Source organism: Podarcis raffonei, chromosome 2, assembly GCF_027172205.1.
Source record: "Podarcis raffonei isolate rPodRaf1 chromosome 2, rPodRaf1.pri, whole genome shotgun sequence".
In the NCBI taxonomy this organism is placed as follows: Eukaryota; Metazoa; Chordata; class Lepidosauria; order Squamata; family Lacertidae; genus Podarcis; species Podarcis raffonei.
Window position 1 is genome coordinate 122,368,592 of NC_070603.1, and position 25,983 is coordinate 122,394,574.

Consider the following 25,983-nt stretch of genomic DNA (forward strand, 5'->3'; position numbering starts at 1 on the left):
AATTTGGTTCCTTATTGAACACAGAACTATAGAAGCTACCTCCATCGGGCACCAAACATTGCATGCATCTCAATCCTTTAATAGGCTGAGGGACTCCTTTTTTCTTATGATAATTCTACACAATATTTATTCTAATTCTTATTGCTATTATCCACCACTGCCACAATGTCCTTTCTTCTATCAGATCAAAATGAGCAGATAACAGCAAAGGTTGCTAGGTTCATAGCTGGGGCAATCAGAATAAGGGCCACTAACTGACTGCTGATTCAGGACTTTAAATTGTGCTCTTATATATAAAAAAAATTCTGCATATACTGTAATGTTTTACTGCTGCTATGGCCATTGGCTAATGCGAATAAAGTTTTATCTGTACACAATGTTTATTCTAATTCTTATTGTTATTATTAACATTCCTATCCTGCCTTTCCTCTCAAAAGAGTCCAGGGCAGAAAACGACAAAGCAAGGCAATGCAATTATGGACTGAACTCATGGATTAATGTAAGGCATGGTCTGCTCAAATATAATAAGATCCTGCCTGCTAGATCAGTTCAATGGTCCATCATCATCATTCCACAGCCTGCTCTCACAGCAGCCAACCCAGTGCTTCATTTGAAATATCACTACCAGCCCCTGAGCAGAACAGAATTCTCCACTCCTAAGGTTTGCAGCAAAGTAAAGTAGAGACATCACCTTGCCAGCAAAGGTCCGTATAGTAAAAGCTATGGTTTTCCCAGTAGTGATGTATGGAAGTGAGAGCTGGACCATAAAGAAGGCTGATCGCCAAAGAATGGGTGCTTTTGAATTCTGGTGCTGGAGGAGACTCTTGAGAGTCCCATGGACCACAAGAAAAACAAACCTATCCATTCTTAAGGAAATCAGCCCTGAGTGCTCACTGGAAGGACAGATCCTGAAGCTGAGGCGCCAATACTTTGGCCACCTCATGAGAAGAGAAGACTCCCTGGAAAAGACCCTGTTGGGAAAGATGGAGGGCACAAGGAGAAGGAGACGGCAGAGGACGAGATGGTTGGACAGTGTTCTCGAAGCTAACAACATGAGTTTGACCAAACTTTGGGAGGCAGTGGAGGACAGAAGTGCCTGGTGTGCTCTGGTCCATGGGGTCATGAAGAGTCGGACACAACTAAACGACTAAACAACAACAACAAGGTTTGCAGCAACTGGGTTCAGAAGCTAACTGGAGAGGAAGAGTGTGGCCATTGTGGCTATTGGCCATTAATAACTTTAAAGCCCACCCCATCCCTTGAGAAAATGTGACCAGCCCCTTTTGAACCCTCTGCCCTGCTTGTGAGCATTCCAGAGCACCAATGGGAGGCTGCAAGACAAGACTGGCCTTTGTTCTAATCCAGCTGCAGGGCTCTTCAAAGGTTCTTGCGAACAAAGTTCAGGCCAAACTCCCCCTTCCCCTCACTTGGACTCATGACAAACTTTCGAGATGCATATCACAAACATGTTTTTCTCTGGCTCTGCTCTATTCCATTAAGTCATGCAAACACCCTAGGAAGTTGCAAATGCAAAACTTCTTCTGCTATTAATTATCAAAATCATAGTGATTTAGTCTTCTGAAAGATCAAGAGATGTTTCTGGAGATTGCCAAAACATCAGAATCAACAACAGGATGCCATTATTAATTGCACAGTGCCAGACGGGGTAGTCTTTGCAGAGAATATCTCCTGTGTCAGAGACAGACTTTGTCAAGATTTATAACAGATGAAATGCTGGATGGGGAGTGGATACGCCTGCATAGTGTTTAATAGCTCTGAAGTCATAGCTGAACACCTCCTCGATTAGGAAAGCCATTGCAGCTTTGGTCTTGCAAGAATTTTTGGCTTCTTTGGATTAGCTGGCTCTGGAGGTGACAAGAGAAGTGTAGAGGGCAGAGCCAGAATGAGATTCCTCCTAGTTCCATTGCTATTCCAACTGCTAATGATGCCCCATTCAGTCTTTGGGAACCTGAAGGCAATATGTCCCTTGAATCTGATCAGGGAACCAACTGATGCACGCAATTACTACCGGCCTGGTGATTTCATCATTAGTGGGATCATATCTCCAAATATTATTATGGATCAACGTCCATACAACTTTTCCAAGACCCCGGTAGTCAAGTTTGAGGGGTGAGTAATTATATGCAGACCAGTATCATGTATCATTCCAATGGTTCCTATTTTTTGATGAAATTGCCCATATTTCAGGGCTGTGAAGCCTGTGGCTCTACAGACGTCAATGGACCACAGTTCCCATTTTCTCTAACCACTGGTCTTGCTGGCTCTGGCTGATGGGAGTTGGGAATCTAGCAACAGGTTCCCCACCACCACCTCTCCTATTTCCTCACCCCCTGGGTCTTCCCTAGTAAAATAACTCTATCAATGTTGCTGTGTTGCCCCTTAGAGATGGTGACACAAAAATACAAATGAATCTGGTCAGGAATGAAAAGGAAACATTAAATGATCTCACCTGCAGGAGGGAGATGAGGGTGGCATGGAACTCATGCACTTTCCAAGGTGACAAGGTTTTATTTGGAATCAACTTGATCCCTTCCCCCTCTTTCCTTTCTCTTTCTGTGATGGAGCTCCTATTTGGGGACTTCCCTGGCTTTTTTCTGGCCCACGTAGGACCAGTCTGGATAGTTGGCCTTGGTGAAGACTTGACGTTTTCATCACCCCAAAAGTTTTTGATTTGAGTTCCTACTGAAATGAGGCTGCATTTTAATGTTTTAATGTCGTATTTTAATCTTGCTTTTAAGTTGTATTTCAATCAATTGTTTTTATACCTGGTGTCAGCTGCCCTGAGCCCAGTCTTGGCTGGGGAGGGCGGGGTATAAATAAAATTATTTGTTTATTTATTTTATTATTATTATTATTATTATTATTATTATTATTATTATTATTATTATTATTCTATTTGGGCAATATATAAACTGCCTGACCACAGTTGTCCTTTAGGAATGCAACAGTAAACATACAGAAGATCATGGGGCAACTCCTCAGTGAAATGAAAGCGTTCCTCCTCCAATCCAAGTCCTTTCTTTTTTTCTGTCATTTGATGATGATGATGATGATGAATAGCAGTTTGACACTTTTTGTTGGTTTATTTATTGCAGTGGGACAGTTAGGTACTACTGGCACATCTTGTCCTTCTTGTTCACCATCCAGGAGATCAACCAGAATCCACGACTCTTACCCAATATCACCCTGGGCTACAACCTCTATGAGAACTATTTAGATGCAAGGATGACTTCCGATGCCATGATAGACTTGCTTGGAGGCTGGGATAGCAATATTCCAAATTATAACTGTGGGAGGAAAAATCACCTCCTGGCTGTCCTTGAAAGGGGGAAATCTGCAATTGCAAAAGAGATTCAAGCCATGTCAGGCATCTACAAAACCCCACAGGTATGAAGGTGTGGCATGCAAGGGCAGAATAAAAAGTTAACTGCATAAAATTCCACTTTCTCTTCAGGCCAGTCAATGTGGGACGTGGGGGCAGGGTGGGGGAGAAAATCCTGAGCTATAGATCCAAGGCTCTTTTTTCCGAAACCCTTCAGCAACTTGTACCCTCCAGTGTTTCTGACTGTTAGATAGTAATTATTTCAGATTAATGAATATCTGGGCTGCCCAGAATACAAGACACACACACACACCCCCATGGCCTCGCTGATGTGTCCAAAGGAAAGGAAAGGAAAGCAATACATTTGGCACTAGCTTGGCACTAGGAGTTGCCAGAAGGAAGCACAAAAGATGCCACCCAACCAGAACCACAGCTAGGTGATCTTGCACCCCTGGCAGAACCGTCCAGATTGCACCCCATAGCCAAATTAGCTCTTCCTCCCATTTTTGTCGTGCCACTCCAGTGATGGGTGCTGAAATGTCAGCATCCCTGATGGGGCGTGACCAAGCTGCTTTCACCAGGAAGAGCACCAGCGCCAGTCTCCTTGAAAGCCAATTGGATTGTTCCCGTGAAGGCGGCCAGCTGGGAGATGTGGCTGATCTCCCTATCCATCTCCAGCGCTTGGGTGGGCAAGTCTTCCCACTGTGATTTCCCCACCCTCATCCCCCTGCCGGATCTGCGCCTCCCTCAACGAAAACCCCTGAATCAGTGTCTGGGTCCTGAGTTCAAATGAGGAATCAGATGCTCTCTCTCTCTCTCTCTCTCTCTCTCTCTCTCTCTGTGTGTGTGTGTGTGTGTGTGATTGAAGACCAGAGACTTGGTGCCTCATTCTGTGGGCTTTTGCGTTTTAATTTAGGAGACTTTCAAAGCCTCCTGTCAGGGGCGTTCCCACTCAGACAGCGAAGAATCCAAAGAGGAAGGAGGACAGTCTGAGGGGAGTAGAAATGGGATCCTCCTAAATCAAGGGTCCTGGTTGTGCTCAAGACCCTTAAGCCACCCCCATGGGGTGTGTGTTGCTAGGCATGGCCCAAGCGTTGTCTGTTGGGCCCCAGGATCGCACTTGGCTGTTTGGGCCAATTGGGGCGAGTGGCGTGATCCTGGGGACCTATAAATGCGGCAGCGCAACGGGGGTGGGGCACTTACGAAATAAGATCCTGGCATACTGAGCATGCCCAAAGAATTTGGTAAGGGTAACCAATCACACAATGCTCTCTTTGTTTAAGAGGATAGTTAGTACGCATGCTCACACTGTTTGTCCTTTGGACCAGCCATAGAGAGATAGCATGGCATATGCTTGAAGTGCCTTGAAAGGAAATAGGGTGAGGGAAACTCAGTATTTTGACTGGATAGGAAATTTAAACTTAATGGAATGTATGGAATGTGCATTGTCAATGTATAAAATGGTATGGAATCCATTGGCGCGTGGCCACGTAATTTGGGAAAATATCCCTGCTGGTCCTTTCTGCACAGAAAAGAAATAAATACTTTGGACTACTTTTTCACTCATGGTCTCATGTGGTTTACTGGCATATCCATGAGATAGAGCAAGCTTTTACCTGCAACAATGGTGCATCTGCCCCAGCTGCAACAAAACATGTCTCTCCTGTATTGGTTTTCACAGCCACAGCAAGCACTGTAACCTTCCAACCGTTTGACTTCACATCCAAAGGCGCATTTCTCCATTGTCTCCTGAGACAGATAGATGCCAGCCAATCAGATGCAGCAGCTAGGTTCTTAAGGGGGGAGCAAGCTGGCAGCTATGCAACCATTAAATATCTTGTGCTTATCCTGAAAGCAAAACAAAGCACTAATATTTTCCTTTCCTCACTAGCTCAGTTATGGCTTCACCGCCCGGCTTCTTGAGGGTGAAACTGAGTTTCCTTCTGTATACCAGATGTTCCCCAGAGAAGAAGCTCAGTACACGGGGATTGTTCAGTTGCTCCTGTACTTTGGATGGACATGGATCGGCCTCCTTGCTCCAGAGGATGACAGTGGAGAAAGGTTTGTGGGTGCTTTGACACCTCAGATGATCAGCAGTGGGGTTTGCATCGCCTTCTCAAAAAGAATATCAGAAAATAATCTATATCTATTCATGAGCCTGAGTGAGCTATTTTTCATGCGGAGACAAGTCAGTGTAATTGTTTGCTATGTAACCAGTCTCAAGGGATTGGCACTCATCATGGCAGTAAACCAATTCTTTGAGAAGCAAACACAGGCAAAAGTCTGGATCACAACAACTTTTCAGGAAATCAATTCTGGCTCGTCATTTTCTCCTGCTTACTTCCGGTACATCCATGGTTCTCTCTCCTTTGTAATGAAGACCAAAATAAGGAGCAACAAACGTGACTACTATGAAGCAAACTCCCCGCTTCTTGATCACTTTTTGGCAAAAGCATTCCATTGCTCTTATTCAAAACATACTTTGTCCATGAAAAGCTGGGAAAGTTGCAGAGAGGAGGAGAGACTTGAGACTTTGCCCCAGGAGGAGCTGGAGAGAGCCCTGTCTCAAGACAGCTACAGCACTTACGTCAATGTTCATGCTGTGGCTCAGGCCTTAAATGCTGCCGTTTCATCTAGGTCAAAGCAGATGATGGTGCTGAGTGAAGGAGATGAATGGGAGCATCACAGGCTACAGCCATGGCAAGTATTTTCTTCCTGCTTTTGCAAGCCACAAACCATTGTCTTAATAATAATGATGATGATGATGATGATAATTTATTATTTATGCCCCGCCCATCTGGCTGGGTTTCCCCAGCCACTCTGGGCGGCTTCCAACACAATGTTGTTGTTGTTGTTGTTGTTGTTTAGTCGTTTAGTCGTTTAGTCATGTCCGACTCTTCGTGACCCCATGGACCAGAGCACACCAGGCACTCCTTGTTTTCCGCTGCCTCCCGCAGTTTGGTCAAATTCATGCTGGTAGCTTCGAGAACACTGTCCAACCATCTCGTCCTCTGTCGTCCCCTTCTCCTTGTGCCCTCCATCTTTCCCAACATCAGGGTCTTTTCCAGGGAGTCTTCTCTTCTCATGAGGTGGCCAAAGTATTGGAGCCTCAGCTTCACGATCTGTCCTTCCAGTGAGCACTCAGGGCTGATTTCCTTCAGAATGGAGATGTTTGATCTTCTTGCAGTCCATGGGACTCTCAAGAGTCTCCTCAAACACCATAATTCAAATGTTCTTCTCATTATAGGGGATTGGAATGCTAAAGTAGGGAATCAAGAGATAAAAGGAACAACTGGCAAGTTTGGCCTTGGAGTTCAAAATGAAGCAGGGCAAAGGCTAATAGAGTTCTGCCGAGAGAACACAATATTAAAATACAGCAATGTATCAAACATTAAAAGCTTCCCTGAACAGGGCTGCCTTCAGATGTCGTCTAAAAGTCTGGTAGTTGTTGTTCTCTTTGACATCTGGTGGGAAGGCATTCCACAGGGAGGGTGCTACTACCGAGAAGGCCCTCTGCCTGGTTCCCTGTAACTTGCCTTCTCGCAGTGAGGGAACCACCAGAAGGCCCTCAGTGCTGGACCTCAGTGTCCGGGTAGAATGATGGGGGTGGAGACGCTCCTTCAGATATACTGGACCGAGGCCCTTTAGAGCTTTAAAGATCAGCACCAAGACTTTGAATTGTGCTTGGAAACGTACTGGGAGCCAATGTAGGTCTTTCAAGACCGATGTTATGTGGTCTTGGCAGCCGCTCCCAGTCACCAGTCTAGCTGCCACATTCTGGATTAGTTGTAGTTTCTGGGTTAACTTCAACGGTAGCCCCACATAGAGTTCATTGCAGTAGTCCAACTGTGGAATACAATGTAGTAGTGAGATTTTTTTAAAAAAAATGGCTCTTTCGGGGTTCCAGGTCACATGGAAACCTGTACGTGAGAAAAACCCCTTCCCTAAATATCTTTGCATGAGGCAAAGGAGGTTCTTGGCAAAGATGCATGTCCTACACCTATGATGATGTTGACTTTGGATAGACCTGTGTCTGCCTTCTTTGCAGTGGGCCCTGTACTGTGGAATAATCTTCACTAGAGATAAAATGGGTGTCAGCTAGTTCCAATATGCCTATACATAACCACATTCCTGAGCACTGATTTTTAGGACCTCTCTGAGGTCCAGCGCTGATGGCCTTCTGGCAGTTCCCTCATTGCGAGAAGTGAGGTTACAGGGAACCAGGCAGAGGGCCTTCTCGGTAGTGGCGCCCGCCCTGTGGAAGGAAATAAGCAACTATCTGACTTTTAGAAGACTTCAAGGAAGTTTTTAATGTTTTATTGTGTTTTCAATATTCTGTTGGGAGCTGCCCAGAGTGGCTGGGGAAGCCCAGCCAGATGGTTGGGGTATAAATATTATTATTATTATTATTATTATTATTATTATTATTATTCGGTTTAAAACAAGAATTATATTGTCCTTTGTACTAATCTTGTTCTGCAAAGCTCCTTGTTATTTTATATGAAAGGTGCTCTATAAATGTTATCATCAATTTAAGAAAAGATTGCATGAATAGGACTTATGCTCTAGATGAGATGCAAACTGGCCCCAATTTATAAGAGCTTGAAGTGAGTGGATTTGTGGGATAACCAGCCTCATATAACCAACATGCTTAAGTCTAATTAATGGTCCTGCCAGGCTTAGCCTAGGTCACTTCTCCTCACTTTGGGAGGAAATAGGTAATCAAGCCTATTGTTCACATACACCCTCCACTTGGGAAGCTCAGTGTGTGAAGAGGTTTGAGCTGGTTACTTCTTGAGTTGCTATACCAATGATTTAGGAACTTGCACCACTTTGTAAGTAAGCTATGCTTTACTTCCTGTGCAAATTTCTGAAGCACATGAATCTGACCTTTGGGGAGTTTGTAAGTAAACCATTTTTAAACTTACCAAACATGTGGTATTTTCCTATGCTGTGGGATGAAGGGAATTTTGGAAAGATACTTTTAAAGGGGACGTTTTGGAGGAACATATTTTAAAGGTTTTACAGCCTATATTTCCATGCTTTACTTTGCTGCATGTTTTGTGATTTCAAATCTCTGCTGGAGTTCTCTCACCAAACCACACTTGCCTCCTGGATTTTTCCTTTCTGTATCTTTTCCCGCCCACCAACATATTCCACATTGTCTCGTTGTTTCTTAATGCTGGTATTTTCCTTGCCATTTCAGCTCTACCATTTCTTAAAAGAAATCCAGTGTTTGAATACTTCCATGGGCAGACCATGTTTGGATGAGAACTGGGAGCTGCCACCTGACTTCGACATTGTGAACTGGCTGATGTTTCCCAATAACTCTCGTACTAGAGTGAAAATTGGGAATATAAGGGGAGCGGCATCAACCAACATGAAGTTCACCATTGACTCAAAAGACATTGAGTGGCCCAACCAATTTAAGAAGGTAGGGGATGTAAAGGAGCAGGGAGGCTAGGAGAGCCTGTTTACACTCTTCCTTGAGCAAGTGCTGCAAAACGGTATTAGAAGGTGAATCCATTGTGTCTCAGCTATCCAGTAACAGCTGCCACAACAACTCCCTCTTGCCACGGCAGCTGAGACAGGAAGGGAATTTGGCGTTCTGAAGGAACAGATAGAGCCCTGGGATCCTGAGAAGAGACACCAGATCATTCTCAATTTACTTCTGGAGTTGGGAATTTACTCTGTCTAGGGAGACAATGGCACCTTTGGGGTGAAGTCAAACCATATATATATCAGGGCAGTTCACAGCATAAAAAATCTGTGGAGCTCTAATAATTTTTGAATAATTTGCATGTGACTATGTGAAGTGGAGAGCATCTTATATCTCCACATATTTTGGAACCCTGGAAATTCAGGGTTCACAGGAGGCTTTACGACAACTCTAGGGGGCCCTAGGTGCAATGCAACTTCCGGTAGAAACTGGAAGTTGCTTTGGAGGCTTCATGAGACTTCCAGCATGACCTCTGAGTTCCCGCAAGGCCTTGAAAGCGCCGCTACGGTGTGCCGACATAACATTACGTCATGAAATCACGACGTCACATCGTCATAACGTCACATTATGTCGTGGGCGCCATTGGGCACCCATAAGCTGGGGCCCAAGTCAGCGCCCTTGCTACAATGTCTGGCCAAAGGTGCAAAAGTAATACAATAGATAAAATAAGTACATTTCTGTACGTTGTTCTATAGAAATAAATGTTATACTCCTGATACAAATGTAGTTATTCATCACTTACTACATTCTGTATATACTCATTGCAAATATCAATGTATTTGTCTTTGTTTTGACAAATAAATTGATATTTGGAATGAGTATATACAGAATGTAAGTCATGTAGTCAACACCTCTAAGTGATCCATTCATAAGCTGTGAGTGTCATCTTACTGATCCGTTGATTAAAGGGTATCTTATCTTCATTCTTCCAGTTCATAAATATCAGTCTCTTGGCCACAGTTAGGGCATGTAGAATCCATTTTCATTGTCCAGTTGTCAGCTTCCATACAATAGGTGTATATAGTTCAAAAGGATATTCTCCGCACGCAAAGTCCTTTTAATAATAATCCAGGAATCATTTTTAAGTACAGTGGTACCTTGGGTTACATACGCTTCAGGTTACATACGCTTCAGGTTACAGACTCCGCTAACCCAGAAATAGTACCTCGGGTTAAGAACTTTGCTTCAGGATAAGAACAGAAATCGGGCTCTGGTGGTGCGGCAGCAGCAGGAGGCCCCATTAGCTAAAGTGGTGCTTCAGGTTAAGAACAGTTTCAGGTTAAGAACGGACCTCCGGAACGAATTAAGTACTTAACCCGAGGTACCACTGTAACTGCTTTGAAGTGGCAGTACTTTTAATAACTGCTCTCTATCAGTGTTTTCTTATTGCTATGATTAGAATCATGGAACTGTGGAGTTGGAAGAGACCCTGAGGGTCATCTGGTCCAGCTCCCTGCAATGCAGGAATCTCAACAAAATCATGTATGGGAGATGGCCATCCAACCTCTGCTTGGAGAGACAACAATCTCTTGCGAGAGTCTTCCATAGTTACCGTATTTTTCGCACCATAGGGCGCACCGGACCATAGGGCGCACCCAGTTTTTTGGGGGGGAAATAAAGGGGAAAAAATTATTTTCCCCCCAGCCCCCAAACAGACAGCTCTCTGCAAGCCGTGGGAGCACTCCCACAGCTTGCTGAGAGGTCTGCGAAGCCTGGGCGCGCTGATCTCAGCGCGCGCAGGCTTCGGCATGCTGGCAACTCTCCGCAAGCAGCGGGAGCGCTCCCGCTGCTTGCGGAGAGGTCCGCAAAGCCTGGGCGCGCTGATCTCAGCGCGCGCAGGCTTTGGCATGCTGGCAACTCTCCGCAAGCAGCGGGAGCGCTCCCGCTGCTTGCAGAGAGGTCCGCGAAGCCTGGGCGCGCTGATCTCAGCGCACGCAAGCTTCGGCATGCTGGCAACTCTCCGCAAGCGGCAGGAGCGCTCCCGCTGCTTGCGGAGAGGTCCGCGAAGCCTGGGCGCGCTGATCTCAGCGTGCGCAGGCTTTGGCATGCTGGCAACTCTCCGCAAGCAGCGGGAGCGCTCCCGCTGCTTGCAGAGAGGTCCGCGAAGCCTGGGCGCGCTGATCTCAGCGCACGCAAGCTTCGGCATGCTGGCAACTCTCCGCAAGCGGCGGGAGCGCTCCCGCTGCTTGCGGAGAGGTCCGCGAAGCCTGGGCGCGCTGAGCTCAGCGCGCGCAGGCTTGAGCATGCTGGCAACTCTCCGCAAGCAGCGGGAGCGCTCCCGCTGCTTGCGGAGAGGTCCGCGAAGCCTGGGCGCGCTGAGCTCAGCGCGCGCCGGCTTCGGCATGCTGGCAACTCTCCGCAAGCAGCGGGAGCGCTCCCGCTGCTTGCGGGGGAGGTCCGCGAAGCCTGGATGCGCTGAGCTCAGCGCGCGCAGGCCTGAGCATGCAGGCAACTCTCCGCAAGCAGCGGGAGCCCAGCGCTGGGCTCCCGCTGCTTGCAGAGAGGTGTGCGAAGCCTGGAGAGCGTGAGGGGTCGGTGCGCACCGACCCCTCTCACTCTCCAGGCTTCAGCAAAAGCCTGCATTCGCACCATAGGACGCACACACATTTCCCCTTCATTTTTGGAGGGGAAAAAGTGCGTCCTATGGTGCGAAAAATACGGTAAACAGCTTTCATGGTCAGAAAGCTGTTTTGGTATAGTTTGTCCTCTTCCTTGAGCATATTTCTGTACAGAAGGCAGGCACATAAATGGGTTCAGTGGAACCAGAGATCTTGTTGGGTCCTTGCCAAACCCTATGAATTCCATAGACACAGATGCTTCTAACACTTTCTCCTCGGTGCACCTTCTTCTCTGCATGACTAGACTGTGCCTCGCTCCAGGTGTACCAAAAGCTGCCAGCCTGGATACGCCAAGGTGGTTCAAGAAGGAGAGCCAATTTGCTGCTATGCTTGTGCTCCATGTGCAGAAGGGACCATCTCCACTCAGGAAGGTGGGTCATTCCGAGGGAGAGGGCATTCCTTTAGAGAATAGAAACAGGGAAAAGAGTCACTCAGAAATACTATGTGCAGACCAGTAATACATTTTTGAACATAGGTGTTTTATTGGTTTCTCTATTTTCAATCACCATCCTTTCTTCCAGGAATTAAGCTGAAAGTAAGGAAGCAATCATTGCAGAACCATGTGGGTAACAGGGAGACAGCTTAGTATACATGCATGCATGCGCAGAAGCGACAAATCGCAACCTGTGCGTGCACAGATACGCCACTGCAGGTTGCAAACATTGCGTGATCCCGCACGGATCACGTTTGCAACCCAAGCATCCAATCCACTGTACATAGTCTTTGACTATTTTCAGCTATGCTCTCAATGATCAAAGAAACTGAATCACACAATAAAGGAAATTTATTTTTAAAGTGTGTGTGTGTGTGTGTGTGTGTGTAAGTAATAGAAGACAAAAGGGGAATAATTTTTAAAAGGAAATATTTGAAACAGTAAAGCAGAAACACAAACAAAAAATATATGATGCATTATATGAAAATGATTACAAAACAAGCGGTGGACAATTTTGATCTGACTACCAGGAGCATTGCACAGAAAAAAGAGGAAACCGTTTGCATTAGCTACCAAAGATATAACAAGAAATCATACAGAAAAAGTGAAATATGAGAAGGCAGTTAAACTTATAACAATCTTCTTCCAGTCCAGCTAACATAAAAATTACCTGAGATGTTGGATAAATTTATCATTTACACTGTTTTTAAAAACACAGTAGCAAATTGCTCATTAGACAAGTCTCTCTCAGCCTAACGTACCTCACAGGTTTGTTGTAAATATAAAAAGGGCAGGGGGATATTCATGTACACTAACTTGAACCCTTTGTAGGAAAGGTAGTGGATAAATGTAAAAATAAATAATCAAATAATAATAAACTGTCACAGGTCAATGTAAAGAGGTGCGTCTTTATTCTTAGGCAAAAAAAATGTTTGGTGAAGTTGCTGGACACACATCTGTGGGGAGGTCACTGCATCAAAGCTTTGCCCTACATCACAAGGTTGTTTTGGCAATAAAAACCTGAGGAAAACTTTGTGCCCCACCACTGTCTCCTCAGAGGAAAGTCAGGATACAAATGTAAACTTTCAATAAGCAATTGAACAAGCATTTTTTTTTTGCCAAACTTTCCCTATTCAACTGTCTTACTCCTTGACCTCCCCCGCTTCAACATCTTTTTGAAAAACAAATAATGCCCTTATGCTGAAGCCACTCTTCTTCTCTTCCTCAGATGCAGAAGGTTGCACCAAATGTCCAGAAGATCAGCATCCAAGCAATAACAGAGATCAATGTGTCCCCAGGTTTATCACTTTCCTAGCTTATAAAGAACATTTGGGGATCATCTTAGTGTCCATTGCCCTTTCCTTATCTTTAACAACAGGCATTGTGTTAGTAATCTTCATTAAATACAAGGAGACTCCCATAGTGAAAGCCAACAACCAGGACCTCTCCTACATCCTCCTCCTCTCCCTCCTGCTTTCTTTTTTGTCCACCTTCCTGTTCATTGGGCAACCAAGGAAAGGGACCTGCCTTCTCCAACAAACAGCCTTCAGCATCATCTTCTCAGTTGCTGTTTCTTCTGTCTTGGCAAAGACCATCACGGTGGTGCTGGCCTTCCTGGCCACGAAGCCAGGAAACAGGGTGAGAAGATGGCTGGGGAAGAGTCTGGCCAACTCCATTGTCATTTGCTGTTCCAGTGTCCAAGTTGTCATCTGCACCATCTGGCTGTGCTTGTCTCCTCCATTCCCTGACTCTGACATGCATTCCCGGGCTGGAGAGATCATCCTGCAATGCAATGAAGGATCTGCTGCCATGTTCTATATTGCCCTGGGCTACATGGGCTTCCTGGCTGCCATCTGCTTCGTGGTGGCTTTCCTAGCCAGAAAGCTTCCAGGGTCCTTCAATGAAGCCAAGCTGATCACCTTCAGCATGCTGGTCTTCTGCAGTGTTTGGGTGTCCTTTGTTCCCACCTACCTGAGCACCAAGGGGAAATACACGGTAGCTGTGCAGATCTTCTCTATGTTGGCCTCCAGTGCTGGGCTTCTGGGCTGCATCTTCATGCCAAAATGCTACATTATTTTGCTGAGGCCTGATCTGAATACAAAGCAGCATCTGACAAGAGAAATTTAAGATGACACCTAATGCTTGAAACATTCCAGGCTGACAATGGGTAGCACTGTGAGCACGTAGTCTTCAGATTATAGTTCCATATAGCTCTCTTTGTTTTGCATAAATTATGAATGATTAAAATGAATGTATTATAACTGCTTTGTCACTCCCTGATTCCCATTAGATACCTGATTAGCCACGTTGACTTTTACGCTGCTAATCCTCATCTGAGTCAGGTTCACTCTATCCTTTTACGATGTATGATTCAGGGAAATTATAGCAAAAGCTTTGTTCCAGCAGATTATGCTTTGGAATTTGACTTAGGCCCACTTTGACGCCTTTCCATGTGCACTTTGGATGGGAGATGTTCACACACTCCTTAACCAACGTGCCATCTGTTGTTAATTGGGTGTGGAAATAGTTGAGCACATAGTACTATACTATTCATACTATGAAGACATTCACTCCTTACATATTACATCCATCTGAACAAAATTCCTAGACAGATATGATAATTTTTATACCTCCCTCCTTTTGTCAAACTTCACCCACAAGTGGCTGAATTACATGCATCAAAATGGATAACTAGGAATTGAATGGTTAAATTTCTTTACAACCACACTAGTACTCAGTAATCTATTCTAACTATGAATTGAATGTGAATGTGTAACAATGCCCACATATAGCCTTGTCTTTTGTCATGGTTTTAATTCCTTATGGCCTTCTCCTGGCCTGAAAATTGCAAATTGTAAATCATATTGTAACTTGGTGGCTGCTCTGTGATGGCAATAATAAAGATTGATTGATACTTGTATGCAAGAAAGGGTTTGTTATTCTGCAAATCATTGGTAGAACCTCATCTGCAATCCCAAGACTCAGGAGATATGATTCAGGAATTTAAGAGTAGGGCAAGGGTAGCTAATGCCACAGAAGACAGAATCGGGATTCAAGATGACCTTAACAAATTGGAGAACTAGGCCCAACCTAACAAAATGAATTTCAATAGGGACAAATGTAAGGTTACAAATATAAGGTGGGGGACACCTGGCTTGCCAGGTGTATGTGTAAAAAGGATCTCAGGGTCTTGGCTACTGTGGGAAGCAGAACACCAAATTAGAATGACCTCTGGTATCCTCCATCAGAATGTCCAGATCCTCACCATCAAAGTCCAGGCCAACTCCCCCAACCTTCAACTCATGTCAAATTTTGGATAAACATCTGTGGTTTCTTGCAGACATGTTTTTCAACACCTCTGCACCTGCCCCTCAAGCCACACAAGGGCTCCAGTATATTACAGAAGTGAACCTTATTCCCCTTATCATTATGAAAATCATAGTGATCTATCCTCATTCTTGCCAAAGCTCAAGAGACATTTTGGGAAACTGTCTAAACATCAGAATCAAGATCGGTGTGATGTTACTTACTGAGCCTTGGTAATGTGGCACACAGAACATCTCCTGTGTCAGAGATACATTGAGTGAGAACTGGCAGAAGGGATGTGGGAAATACTACGTGAAGTCCAATGGCTCTGAAGCCATAGCTGAACACCACCCATATTGGTGGTGCAGCTTTGGTCTTGCAAGACGTTCTGTCTTCTTCTGATTAGCTGGTTCAGGAGGTGAGAGGATCCACTCACAAGAAGCGTGTAAGGAAGCAGAGCCAGAATGAGATCCTTGCTGCTTCTGTTGCTACTTCTTCTGCTGATGCCCCATGGAGTCTTTGGAGACCTAAAGACAAAATGCCCCTTGAATCTGATCAGGGAAGAAAATGAAGCACACAATTATTACCGGCCAGGAGACTTCCTCATTAGTGGGATCATATCTCCAAAATATTTCTCTGAACAGCAACCATACAACTTTTCCCAGCCTCCATTCGCCAGGTTTCATGTGTAAGTAATTATGTGCAGGTTATGCTTCTCTGCCTCCAATGTTTCCTGTTTACCAAGGAAATAGCCTGGAAAGGGGAACCTGTAGCAATCCAGATATTGTTGGGGGGTGATATTTCATTATCCTTGAACATTGGCCATGCTGCAGAGGCAGATTTAGGGGAGCACACGACCAGTTTGGATGCCTCAACCGCTGATCAGAATGGAGTGTGAGAGGTGGAGGGGCACCAAAATTTGGCATTGCATGGGGTGCCACTGGCATTTGAGACTCCAAGGTTGTCCACTGCATGCTGACTGGGGCAGATGGGAGTTGGAGTCAAAGCACAGCTGGTGTTCTAATATTCCCACCCATTTTACTTTCTGGTTCCCTTGGTCGTCCCTGGTGAAGTGATCTATCTGTGCTGTGCTACCGTGATGCCTTTTGAAGGATGTAGTGCTAGAATGCAATTCAACCTTATCGCAGATCAAAGTGACACATTGACTTATAGCACTGGCAGGTGGGTGGTGGAGTGGCTGCTACAGGCAAGTAGCTGCCAGGATTTGAATGTGGGAGGTCTTCCTTCCTAGCCCAGAAGCTTATTTTAAAATCCTGCTTAGCTAAATGAAAGCTTTACGCCCCCCTCCTAACCCCCTTTCCTTTTGTATCATTAGATTGTAAGCGGGTGGACCAGGACAGGCAGAAGTATGAACAAGTCCTAAGTCCAACTGATTGAATAGAGCTTTCTGCTAAGTATATGGATTTGGGGTTGCAGTCTTATTCCCCTTCTAGAGTATGGACAAAGTTCTCTATTTTAACAAAGTGGAACTTACGAAACAGCCCTTTGAAACAACAAAGACTAAGGAATAAACTGCAGCCTTTGTGGAAATTTCACGAGTCTTCCAAAAAAAAGTTATTAATTTTCTTAATTTTAGGATCTAGCAGTTCTGTTTCCAATTTTGATTTTCCACCTGGAAGCCAATTTTTTTATCCAAGTTATATGCCTCCATTATCTGGTAATAATGAAGCCAGTCTCGCACTCTATTTTTTAATTTTTCAAAACTCTGCAGTTTTAATCTGTCTCCCTCTTGTTCCAAAATTTCCCAATATTTCGGCCATTTGGCCTCCATATTGAGCTTTCTCTGAGCCTTCGCTTCCATTGGTGACAACCACCTTGGGGTTTTATTTTCAAGCAAGTCCTTATATCTTATCCAAACATTAAACAGTGCTTTTCTGACAATATGGTTTTTAAACGCTTTATGTGCTTTGACCTTATCATAATTTTCTTTTTTCAAGACTGTGTTCTTTTCCTCTTCTGCAAGGAAGCGTGAATTTCCCCATTTTTATTCTTAAGTGGTCCGTGAGTTTTCACCTTACAAAAAGGATAAGTCCCTCTCACACACTGCCACCAACAGGAAGACAATTATTTTGGGGTCAGCAATTATGAGATTCATATTGCCTAAATAGCCCCTTAGATGTGACGACTTCTTTTTTTCATTAAATGCTGATAAGCAGTTTGACGGTTTTTAATTGCTTCAATTTTTGCAGTCCATCATATAGGTTCCACTGGCACATCTTGTCGTTCTTGTTCACCATCCAGGAGATAAACCACAATCCCCAGTTCTTACCCAACATCACCCTGGGCTACAACCTCTATGAGAACTATTTTGATGCCAGGATCACTTCTGAGGCCATGCTAGACCTGGTTGCAGGTGGCAGGAGCAACATTCCCAACTATAAGTGCAGGAAATGGAATAACCTTCTGGCTGTTCTGGAGGGGGCCGATTCTACACTCTCAAAAGAGATTTCTGCCATGTCAGGCATCTACAAAATCCCACAGGTATGAAGGGAATGCTAAGAAAGAGCATCAGAAAGTGAGAAAAGTATGGAAAAGTTCAGGGGTCTTTCCCCCCCCCCCAAATCCAGCCTTCACCAACCCGGTATCATCCAGATTTTGTGGACTACAACTCCAATTTGTCACAGCCAGCACAAATGTTGTTAGATATTAATCATTTCAGGTTAATAAATATCTGGTCTTTATCCTGGAAGCAAAACGAAACACTAATCTTTTCCTTTTCTTGCTAGATCAGTTATGGGTTGGTTCCTCAAGTTCTTGATGATAAAACTCAGTTCCCTTTTCTATACCGAATGGTCCCCAAAGAAGAAAGTCAATACTTGGGTATTATCAAGTTGCTCCTGCATTTCAGATGGACATGGATTGGCCTCTTAGCGCCAGAGAACGATGATGCAGAAAGATTTATCAGTGGCTTGACACCTCTGATGATCAGCAATGGGATTTGCATTGCTCTGTCAAAAAGAATTCCAGAAAAGAATCCACATCAAATGTTCAGTTTGAATGAACCCTTTGTCCTATGGAGACAACTGGGTGTATTTGTTTACTATGAAAATACTCGCATGGGGTGGCTCCCAATCATGACACTACAAGCAGCACTTGGGGAACAAATTGGGCCAAAAGTCTGGATCACAATAGGTTTAAAGGACATCAATGTGTTTTTATCTTATCCTCCTGATTTATTCCAGTACATCCATGGCTCTTTGTCCTTCATAATGAAGTTGGGGGAAAGGACTAAGCGTGACTACTATAACCCATCTTCCTATATTCTTCATCACTTCTGGCAGAAAGCGTTTCATTGTTCATATTCAAAACATGTGCTGGCTGTGAAAGGTTGGAGAAGATGCACAGAGAACAAGAAACTGGAGATGGTCCCTGAAGAGGAGCTACAGAGAGCCCTGTCTCAAAACAGCTACATCAATTACTTCAATATCCAAGCTGTGGCACATGCCTTACATGCTGCATATTCAGCTAGATCAAAGTGGATGTTGGTGGCTGGTGGAGGAGACAGGTTGGAACATCAAAGGCTACAGCCATGGCAGGTATTTTCTCCCCCTTTCTGCAAACTGCAGTACATTGCCCCAAAAGTGACATCAAATTTACAAGTGAGACCCATTTCTGAGGCAAATCCAATTCGTGAGGCTCCTGGTAGAGGTAAAAAAATAATAATTACTCATTATGCTTATATGGGAACTCTCTTCCCAGTGCAATGCTTCCTCCACCGTGCCCAAGTAAATTTATATTTATAATAATAATAACTTATTATTTATACCCCACCCATCTGGCTGGGCTTCCGCAGCCACACTGGGTGGCTTCCAACAAAATATTAAAATACAGTAATGCATCAAACATTAAAAGCTTCCCTAAACAGGGCTGCCTTCAGATGCCTTCTAAAAGTCTGGCAGTTGTTCTCTTTGACATCTAGTGGGAGAGCGTTCCATAGGGCGAGCGCCACTACCGAGAAGGTCCTCTGCCTGGTTCCCTGTAATTTGGCTTCTCGCAGTGAGGGAACCGCCAGAAGGCCCTTGGTGCTGGACCTCAAACATTTATATACAGACCTTAAACATTTATATACAGCTATTTGTCAAAAGAGCACAGGACAGTTCTCGATACAGTAAAACAAGATAATAAAATACAGCTCAAATCATTTTTTGAAACTACAGATAATATAATACAAAAAGATCTAAATGCTAAATGTGTTATATCAAGATCTAAACTTTATTTTGTGTAATGAACCTATTGTGTAAAAAGATTTGTGATTTTATATAAAATGTGGTCTAAAAATGTTTAAATAAATAGAATGCCTGAAAAGGGGATATAGTTTAGTTGAGCTATCAGAGGCAGATTTGGGGCAATGTAACTGGTTCCCCTGTGCTGGGCACACGCAGAATGGAAGGTGAGAAGTGAGAGGCACCAAATTTTGGGCTTCCACAGGGTGCTGCTGAAATTGGGAAGACCCAACCCCTGGCCCCAATTCATAACAGCTCAAAGTGAGCAATGCTGAGATAGTCAGTATAGTTTTATATTTCCTTAATGCTACTGTATCCTTTCCATTTCAGCTCCACCTTTTTTTAAGAGAAATTCCATTTCTGAATACTTCAATGGGCAGGCTATATTTGGGTGAGAATGGAGAGCTGGCAGGCACCTACAATATTGAGAACTGGATTATGTTTCCCAATAAGTCTCGTGTTAGAGGGAAAATTGGGAGCATAGAGAGGGGCGCCTCCCCTGACGTAAAGTTTACCATTAACGCAAAAGCCATTGTCTGGCCCCAACAGTTTAACAAGGTATGAGACTCCTTATGTCACATGACAAATATTAAAATCCAATTAGTACTTAGTAGGGCATAATTGTGTAGGGGATACAACTTGGGAAATCATAGTTCAAATCCCTGCTCAGCCAAAATGAACATCACTGCGTGACCTTGGGCTAGTTATAGTATCTCCGCCTAGCATAGCACACAAGGTTCTTTTTAGGGGTGGATATAATAGTTTTCTTTTTTAGTTAATTGGGAGAAAGGTGGTGTTAATGTTACTACAGTGGTACCTCAGGTTACAGATGCTTCAGGTTACAGATGCTTCAGGTTACAGACGCTTCAGGTTACAAACTCCACTAACCCAGAAATAGTACCTCGGGTTAAGAACTTTGCTTCAGGATGAGAACAGAAATTGTGCGGCGGTGGTGTGGCAGCAGCGGGAGGCCCCATTAGCTAAAGTAGTACCTCAGGCTAAGAACACTTTCAGGTTAAGAACGGACCTCCAGAACGAATTAAGTTCTTAACCCGAGGTACCACCGTAGTAACAATAGTCACAGTATTAATATAGTGGTAGAAGAGAAAGGCCCTTTACCACAATGTAGTGACATCCCATAATAGTTTCATCTTCCCCTTCTTTCCCGGGACCCAGAACTAATAATAATAATAATTCAGGAGACAGTTTTTTAGTTAGCATCATCAGGTGATGGTATATTTAATTTCTGCTCTTTATCAGTGTGTTTCATTGCAGCATTTTGTTTTGTGCTATTATTCTGCCATTGTTATATTGTCCATTGCCTTGAGCGTAAGTTTCTTTAGAAATGATAGGTATAAATGCTGAAACCAGACACACCAAGGTGTTAGAATTCCTGCTCCATGATTGCAGTCATGGGATTTTTGTCTTTCACATGCTGTGGTATGTTTTGACTTCCACAGAGTGGGAAGTGACGGAGACAGGATGTTTGTGCTACTGTGTTCCATGAAGTGGAACTATTGTCCTTTGTTCTTTTTCTCTTTGCTGTCTAATGCTAGAGAGAGAGGGAACCATATTGCAGTGCTCTGTGTGTGTTTATATGTAAATAAAGTAGATTAGCCAAAATGCTGAGTTGCTGAGGTCTGTCACGCAAGGTGCACAAACTCTGCCCATCCCTAAGTGTGCCAGTGTCAGTTGGCATCGGTCGCTGTGATGTTCGGGCTGAAGACAGCTTTTGAAGCTCCCGAACAATCGACCAGGAGGGAGAGAACATGCCAGTCGGGCATGTGTCTCTACCAGGGTCCTACTAGAGTGTAGGCTGAGCTCCTGACACAAAGAGGTTTCGCTTCCATGCTGTTTTGCTTCAAAAGTGCTTCCCTGAAAAAAAGCACATGGACTCAGTGAGGTCCCCGTCAGTGCTCCATAGGCACAGATGCTCCTAACACTTTCTCCTCAGTGCACCTTCTTCTCTGCATGGCTAGGCTGTGCCTCTCTCCAGGTGTACCAAAAGCTGTCTGCCGGGCTATACCAAGGTGGTTCAAGAAGGACAACCACTTTGCTGCTATGCTTGTGCTCCATGTGCGGAAGGGATGATCTCCACTGAGGAAGGTGAGTGAATTGAAGGTTAGGAAATTCCTTAGGAGAATATAAATAGGGTGGAGAATCACTTAGAGAGACTTTCAGTGAAGATTCTAAAAACATTTATGAGCATTTATAAAGAATTTTGCCTCCCCTTCCCTAATAAACAGGTGTCACCTCCCCCATAAGACTCTTTTCCCCAAAAAAAGTAATAGGATATATTGTTTGGTTGTACATGATGCTGAAGCCATTCTTTGCCCCCTTCAGATGCAGACCATTGCATCAAATGCCCAGAAGATCAGCATCCAAACAAGGACCAAGATCAATGTGTCCCCAAGATTATCACCTTCCTGGCTTATAAAGAACAATTGGGGATCATCTTAACTTCTGTTACCGTATTCTTGTCTTTAACAACAGGCATTGTGTTAGGAATCCTCGTTAAATACAGGGAGACTCCCATAGTGAAAGCCAACAACCGAGACCTCTCCTATATCCTCCTCTTCTCCCTTCTACTTTCCTTTTTCTCCTCCTTCCTCTTTATTGGGAGGCCAAGGAAAGTGACCTGCCTTCTCCGACAAACAGCCTTCAGTATCATCTTCTCGGTTGCCGTCTCTTCTGTTTTGGCAAAAACCATCACTGTGGTTCTGGCCTTCCTGGCCACAAAGCCAGGGAACAAGGTGAGGAGATGGCTGGGGAAGAGTCTCGCCAACTCCATTGTCATTTCCTGTTCCAGTGTCCAAGTTGTCATCTGCACCATCTGGCTAGGTATCTCTCCCTCATTCCCAGATTCTGACATGCACTCCCAAGCTGGAAAGATCATCCTTCTATGCAATGAAGGCTCTGTTGCCATGTTTTACACTGTCCTTGGCTACATGGGCTTCCTGGCTGCCATCTGCTTAACGGTGGCTTTCCTAGCCAGGAAGCTGCCTGGGGCCTTCAATGAAGCCAAGCTGATCACCTTCAGCATGCTGGTCTTCTGCAGTGTTTGGGTGTCCTTTGTGCCCACCTACCTGAGCACAAAGGGGAAGTACATGGTGGCCGTGCAGGTCTTCTCTATGTTGGCCTCCAGTGCTGGGCTTCTGGGCTGCATCTTCCTTCCCAAATGCTACATTATCATACTCAGGCCTGATCTGAATACAAAGGAGCACCTGACGACAAAAAGTAAAGATGGCATCTAATTCTTAATGTACAGTGGTACCTTGGTTGTTGTTGTTGTTTAGTCGTTTAGTCGTGTCCGACTCTTCGTGACCCGATGGACCAGAGCACGCCAGGCACTCCTGTCTTCCACTGCTTCCTGCAGTTTGGTCAAACTCATGCTGGTAGCTTCAAGAACACTGTCCAACCATCTCGTCCTCTGTCATCCCCTTCTCCTTGTGCCCTCCATCTTTCCCAACATCAGGGTCTTTTCCAGGGAGTCTTCTCTTCTTATGAGGTGGCCAAAGTATTGGAGTCTCAGCTTCACGATCTGTCCTTCCAGTGAGCACTCAGGGCTGATTTCCTTCAGAATGGATAGGTTTGTTCTTCTTGCAGTCCATGGGACTCTCAAGAGTCTCCTCCAGCACCAGAATTAAAAAGCATCAATTCTTCGGCGATCAGCCTTCTACCAACCTTGGTAGTCAAACTTAATCTGTTCCGGGAGTCCGTTCAAATCCTGGAACCATTCGAAAATGAAGGTGCAGCTTCCGATTGGCTGCAGGAGCTTCCTGCACTCAATCAGAAGCCGTGAAAGCCATGTCAGACATTTGGCTTCCAAAAAATGTTCACAAACCAGAACACTTCCGGGTTTGTGGCGTTCGGGAGTCAATTTGTTCAGGAGCCAAGCCATTTGAGAACCACTGTATTCTGTTTTGACAGTTGATGATGAGCACAACAGTAATGCTAGCTATGTAGTTGTCTGTAGAATATAGCTCCTTGAAGTTCAATCTCTCTTTATTTTGCATAAATCATAAATGATGAAAATGAATACAGAATGACTCCAGCAGCCACACACCCTTTAGGATTAATGTTCAACGTGCATGGTTTCATCATAACCTGAGTCACACTTGATTCCACTGGTGGAATGCTCTCCCCAATGTGACTTGTCGTTACATATCTTTAGGCATCTGGCAATAGTAGAGGAGTTCAGGCCCATGCAGAGCATGTCTGAGGCTCAGGGTGGCAGTCTTCTTAGAATAAGGGATGCGGGTGGCATTATGGTCTGAACCACTGAGCCTCTTGGGCTTGCCGATTCTAAGGCCGGTGGTTCGAATCCGCTTGATGGTGGTGTCCCAGCTTCTGCCAACCTAGCATTTGAAAGCACACCAGTGCAAGTAGATAAGTGGGTACCACTGCAGCTGGAAGGTAAACGGCATTTCCGTGCGCTCTGGCTTCTGTCACAGTGTTCCATTGCTCCAGAAGCAGTCTAGTCATGCTGGCAACATGACCCAGAAAGCTGTCTGTGGACAAACACCAGCTCCCTCACTCTCAAAGCGAGATGAGCGCCACATGCCATAGTTGCCTTTGACTGGACTTAACAGTCCAGGGGTCCTTTATCTTTTTCCCCCCCATTGTTAGAATAAAGTTATAAACTCAAACAAAAAAGCAGTTGGTCCCTGGCAAGGCCCCCCTGGCCAGCTTAGATCTCTGAAGTCCGAGGCAAGTATATCTGGCTGTCCACGATCACAATCCACGCAGAAAACAACATTTAGGTTTATTGGGGGTTTATTTAAATAGTGAGATGACCACATAGAGAGGTTGCACTGTGGGAGTGGCCCAAATGGCTACAATAAATGTGATAATGTGTACCCCTGTAAATCCTTAAACGTCCTTTTAATAGAAAAGTTATGGTAGCCTGTCACTGCTGATTTTGCAAGTTGCCCCCCCCCCATTGGGGTAGAAATACAGCTAATATGTAAATCACAAAGATACAGCACAAAGCTAGAACATAAGCTGCTACATGATGCAAATGGCGACACGTAACACAGGTTCCCAACACGCACACTAACAAAATGTATTCATGCAAGGTCATAGCAGAACACAGTGGGAATCAGAGCTTAGTCAGCAGAAACAGCCAATTCTTATGCATATGATTGGTCTAACAATTTAAATAAGGTAACAGTGTATATGATTGGTGGAAACTGGACTGCTTTGTTTGAAACTTTATAAATACCACTGGGCGCGGTTGCAACTTTTGCAGAGCTATCCTATTGTAACCTATTGCTTTGCAATAAACAATGTTGGAATTCATCCTCTTCTTTTTAAAAAAAATGAATTTTATTAGTATTTTCCACACAACAAGAACACGAAATATATCAAAAGATAACGATGCACAACACACAAAAATCAACATTCAAAAACTAAAAAAGACAACAACAAAACAAAACAAACAAACAAATCCATATCTTACAAGTTAATATTATAAACACTAAAACAACAACAACAAAACATTGACTTCCACCAATCCCACAGCACCTCCTCTATCTCTCATTCTGTCTTCCTGTTTTCCTGTTTTCTTTATCCTCTCTATCCTAACATCTAGATATAAATCCTTCTTTCATATCCTTTCACTTCACAAGGTTATTCCAGACTCAGCCAGATTTCTGCCCTCGAACCTTGACTTTTGAGGTATTCATTTAGGCACTCCCATTCTTTTTTAGTTCACTTTTTGGTTTTTGTCTTATTATGTCTGTCAATTTGGCTAATTCTAAGTATTCTGAGAGCTTACATAGCCACTCTCCCCTAGTGGGTAACTTATTCCCTTTCCAGTACTTAGCCACCAGGATTCTTCATCCTCTTCAATCTCTTGTGTCTTTTTGGCTCGATACAAGAATTAAGGGATTTTTGCTTGCAACAACACAACCCACCCAAAAGACAATTTATACATTCATCAGTCTCTTTAAAAGGTGTATCAGATACCAAACAGACCCACCAAGTGTCCCTATTTTCCAGTGACAGTCCCGGATTTACAGAAGCCGCCGCGGTTTCTGATTTGATCCAATAATGTCCCACTTTTCCTTAGGACATCCTTATGATGGAGGATCTGGAGTTATGTGACCCCTGAGCCAAGGAGATAAGAAACTATACAACCTTTAGAAAACATCTGTATAGAGAAGTTTTTTATGTTTAATGCTTAATTGTGTTTTTATATGTTGGAAGCTGCACATAGGAGCTGGGGAAACCCAGTCTGATGGGTGGTTGGGGTATGTATGTATGTATGTATGTATGTAAAGGTAAAGGGACCCCTGACCATTAGGTCCAGTCGCGGACAACTCTGGGGTTGCGGCACTCATCTCACTTTATTGGCCAAGGGAGCCGGCGTACAGCTTCCAGGTCATGTGGCCAGCATGACTAAGCTGCTTCTGGTGAACCAGAGCAGCACACGGAAACGCGGTTTACCTTCCCGCCGGAGCGGTACCTATTTACCTACTTGCACTTTGACGTGCTTTTGAACTGCTAGGTTGGCAGGAGCAGGGACCGAGCAACGG

The 25,983-nt window shown here is 44.4% G+C and overlaps 1 protein-coding gene across 1 annotated transcript; it reads left to right on the forward strand.

Moving 5' to 3' along the window:
- Window positions 1-1,945: 1,945 nt before the first annotated feature.
- Window positions 1,946-22,698, forward strand: LOC128408853 (vomeronasal type-2 receptor 26-like). The gene is made up of 13 exons (XM_053378875.1): window positions 1,946-2,130; window positions 3,117-3,408; window positions 5,235-5,404; window positions 5,840-6,047; window positions 8,550-8,777; window positions 11,706-11,832; window positions 13,273-13,532; window positions 15,946-16,094; window positions 17,411-17,702; window positions 17,948-18,757; window positions 19,775-20,002; window positions 21,424-21,550; window positions 21,788-22,698. The coding sequence occupies exons 1-13, from the start codon at window positions 1,946-1,948 to the stop codon at window positions 22,696-22,698; spliced, it is 3,987 nt and encodes a 1,328-aa protein (XP_053234850.1).
- Window positions 22,699-25,983: the final 3,285 nt, after the last annotated feature.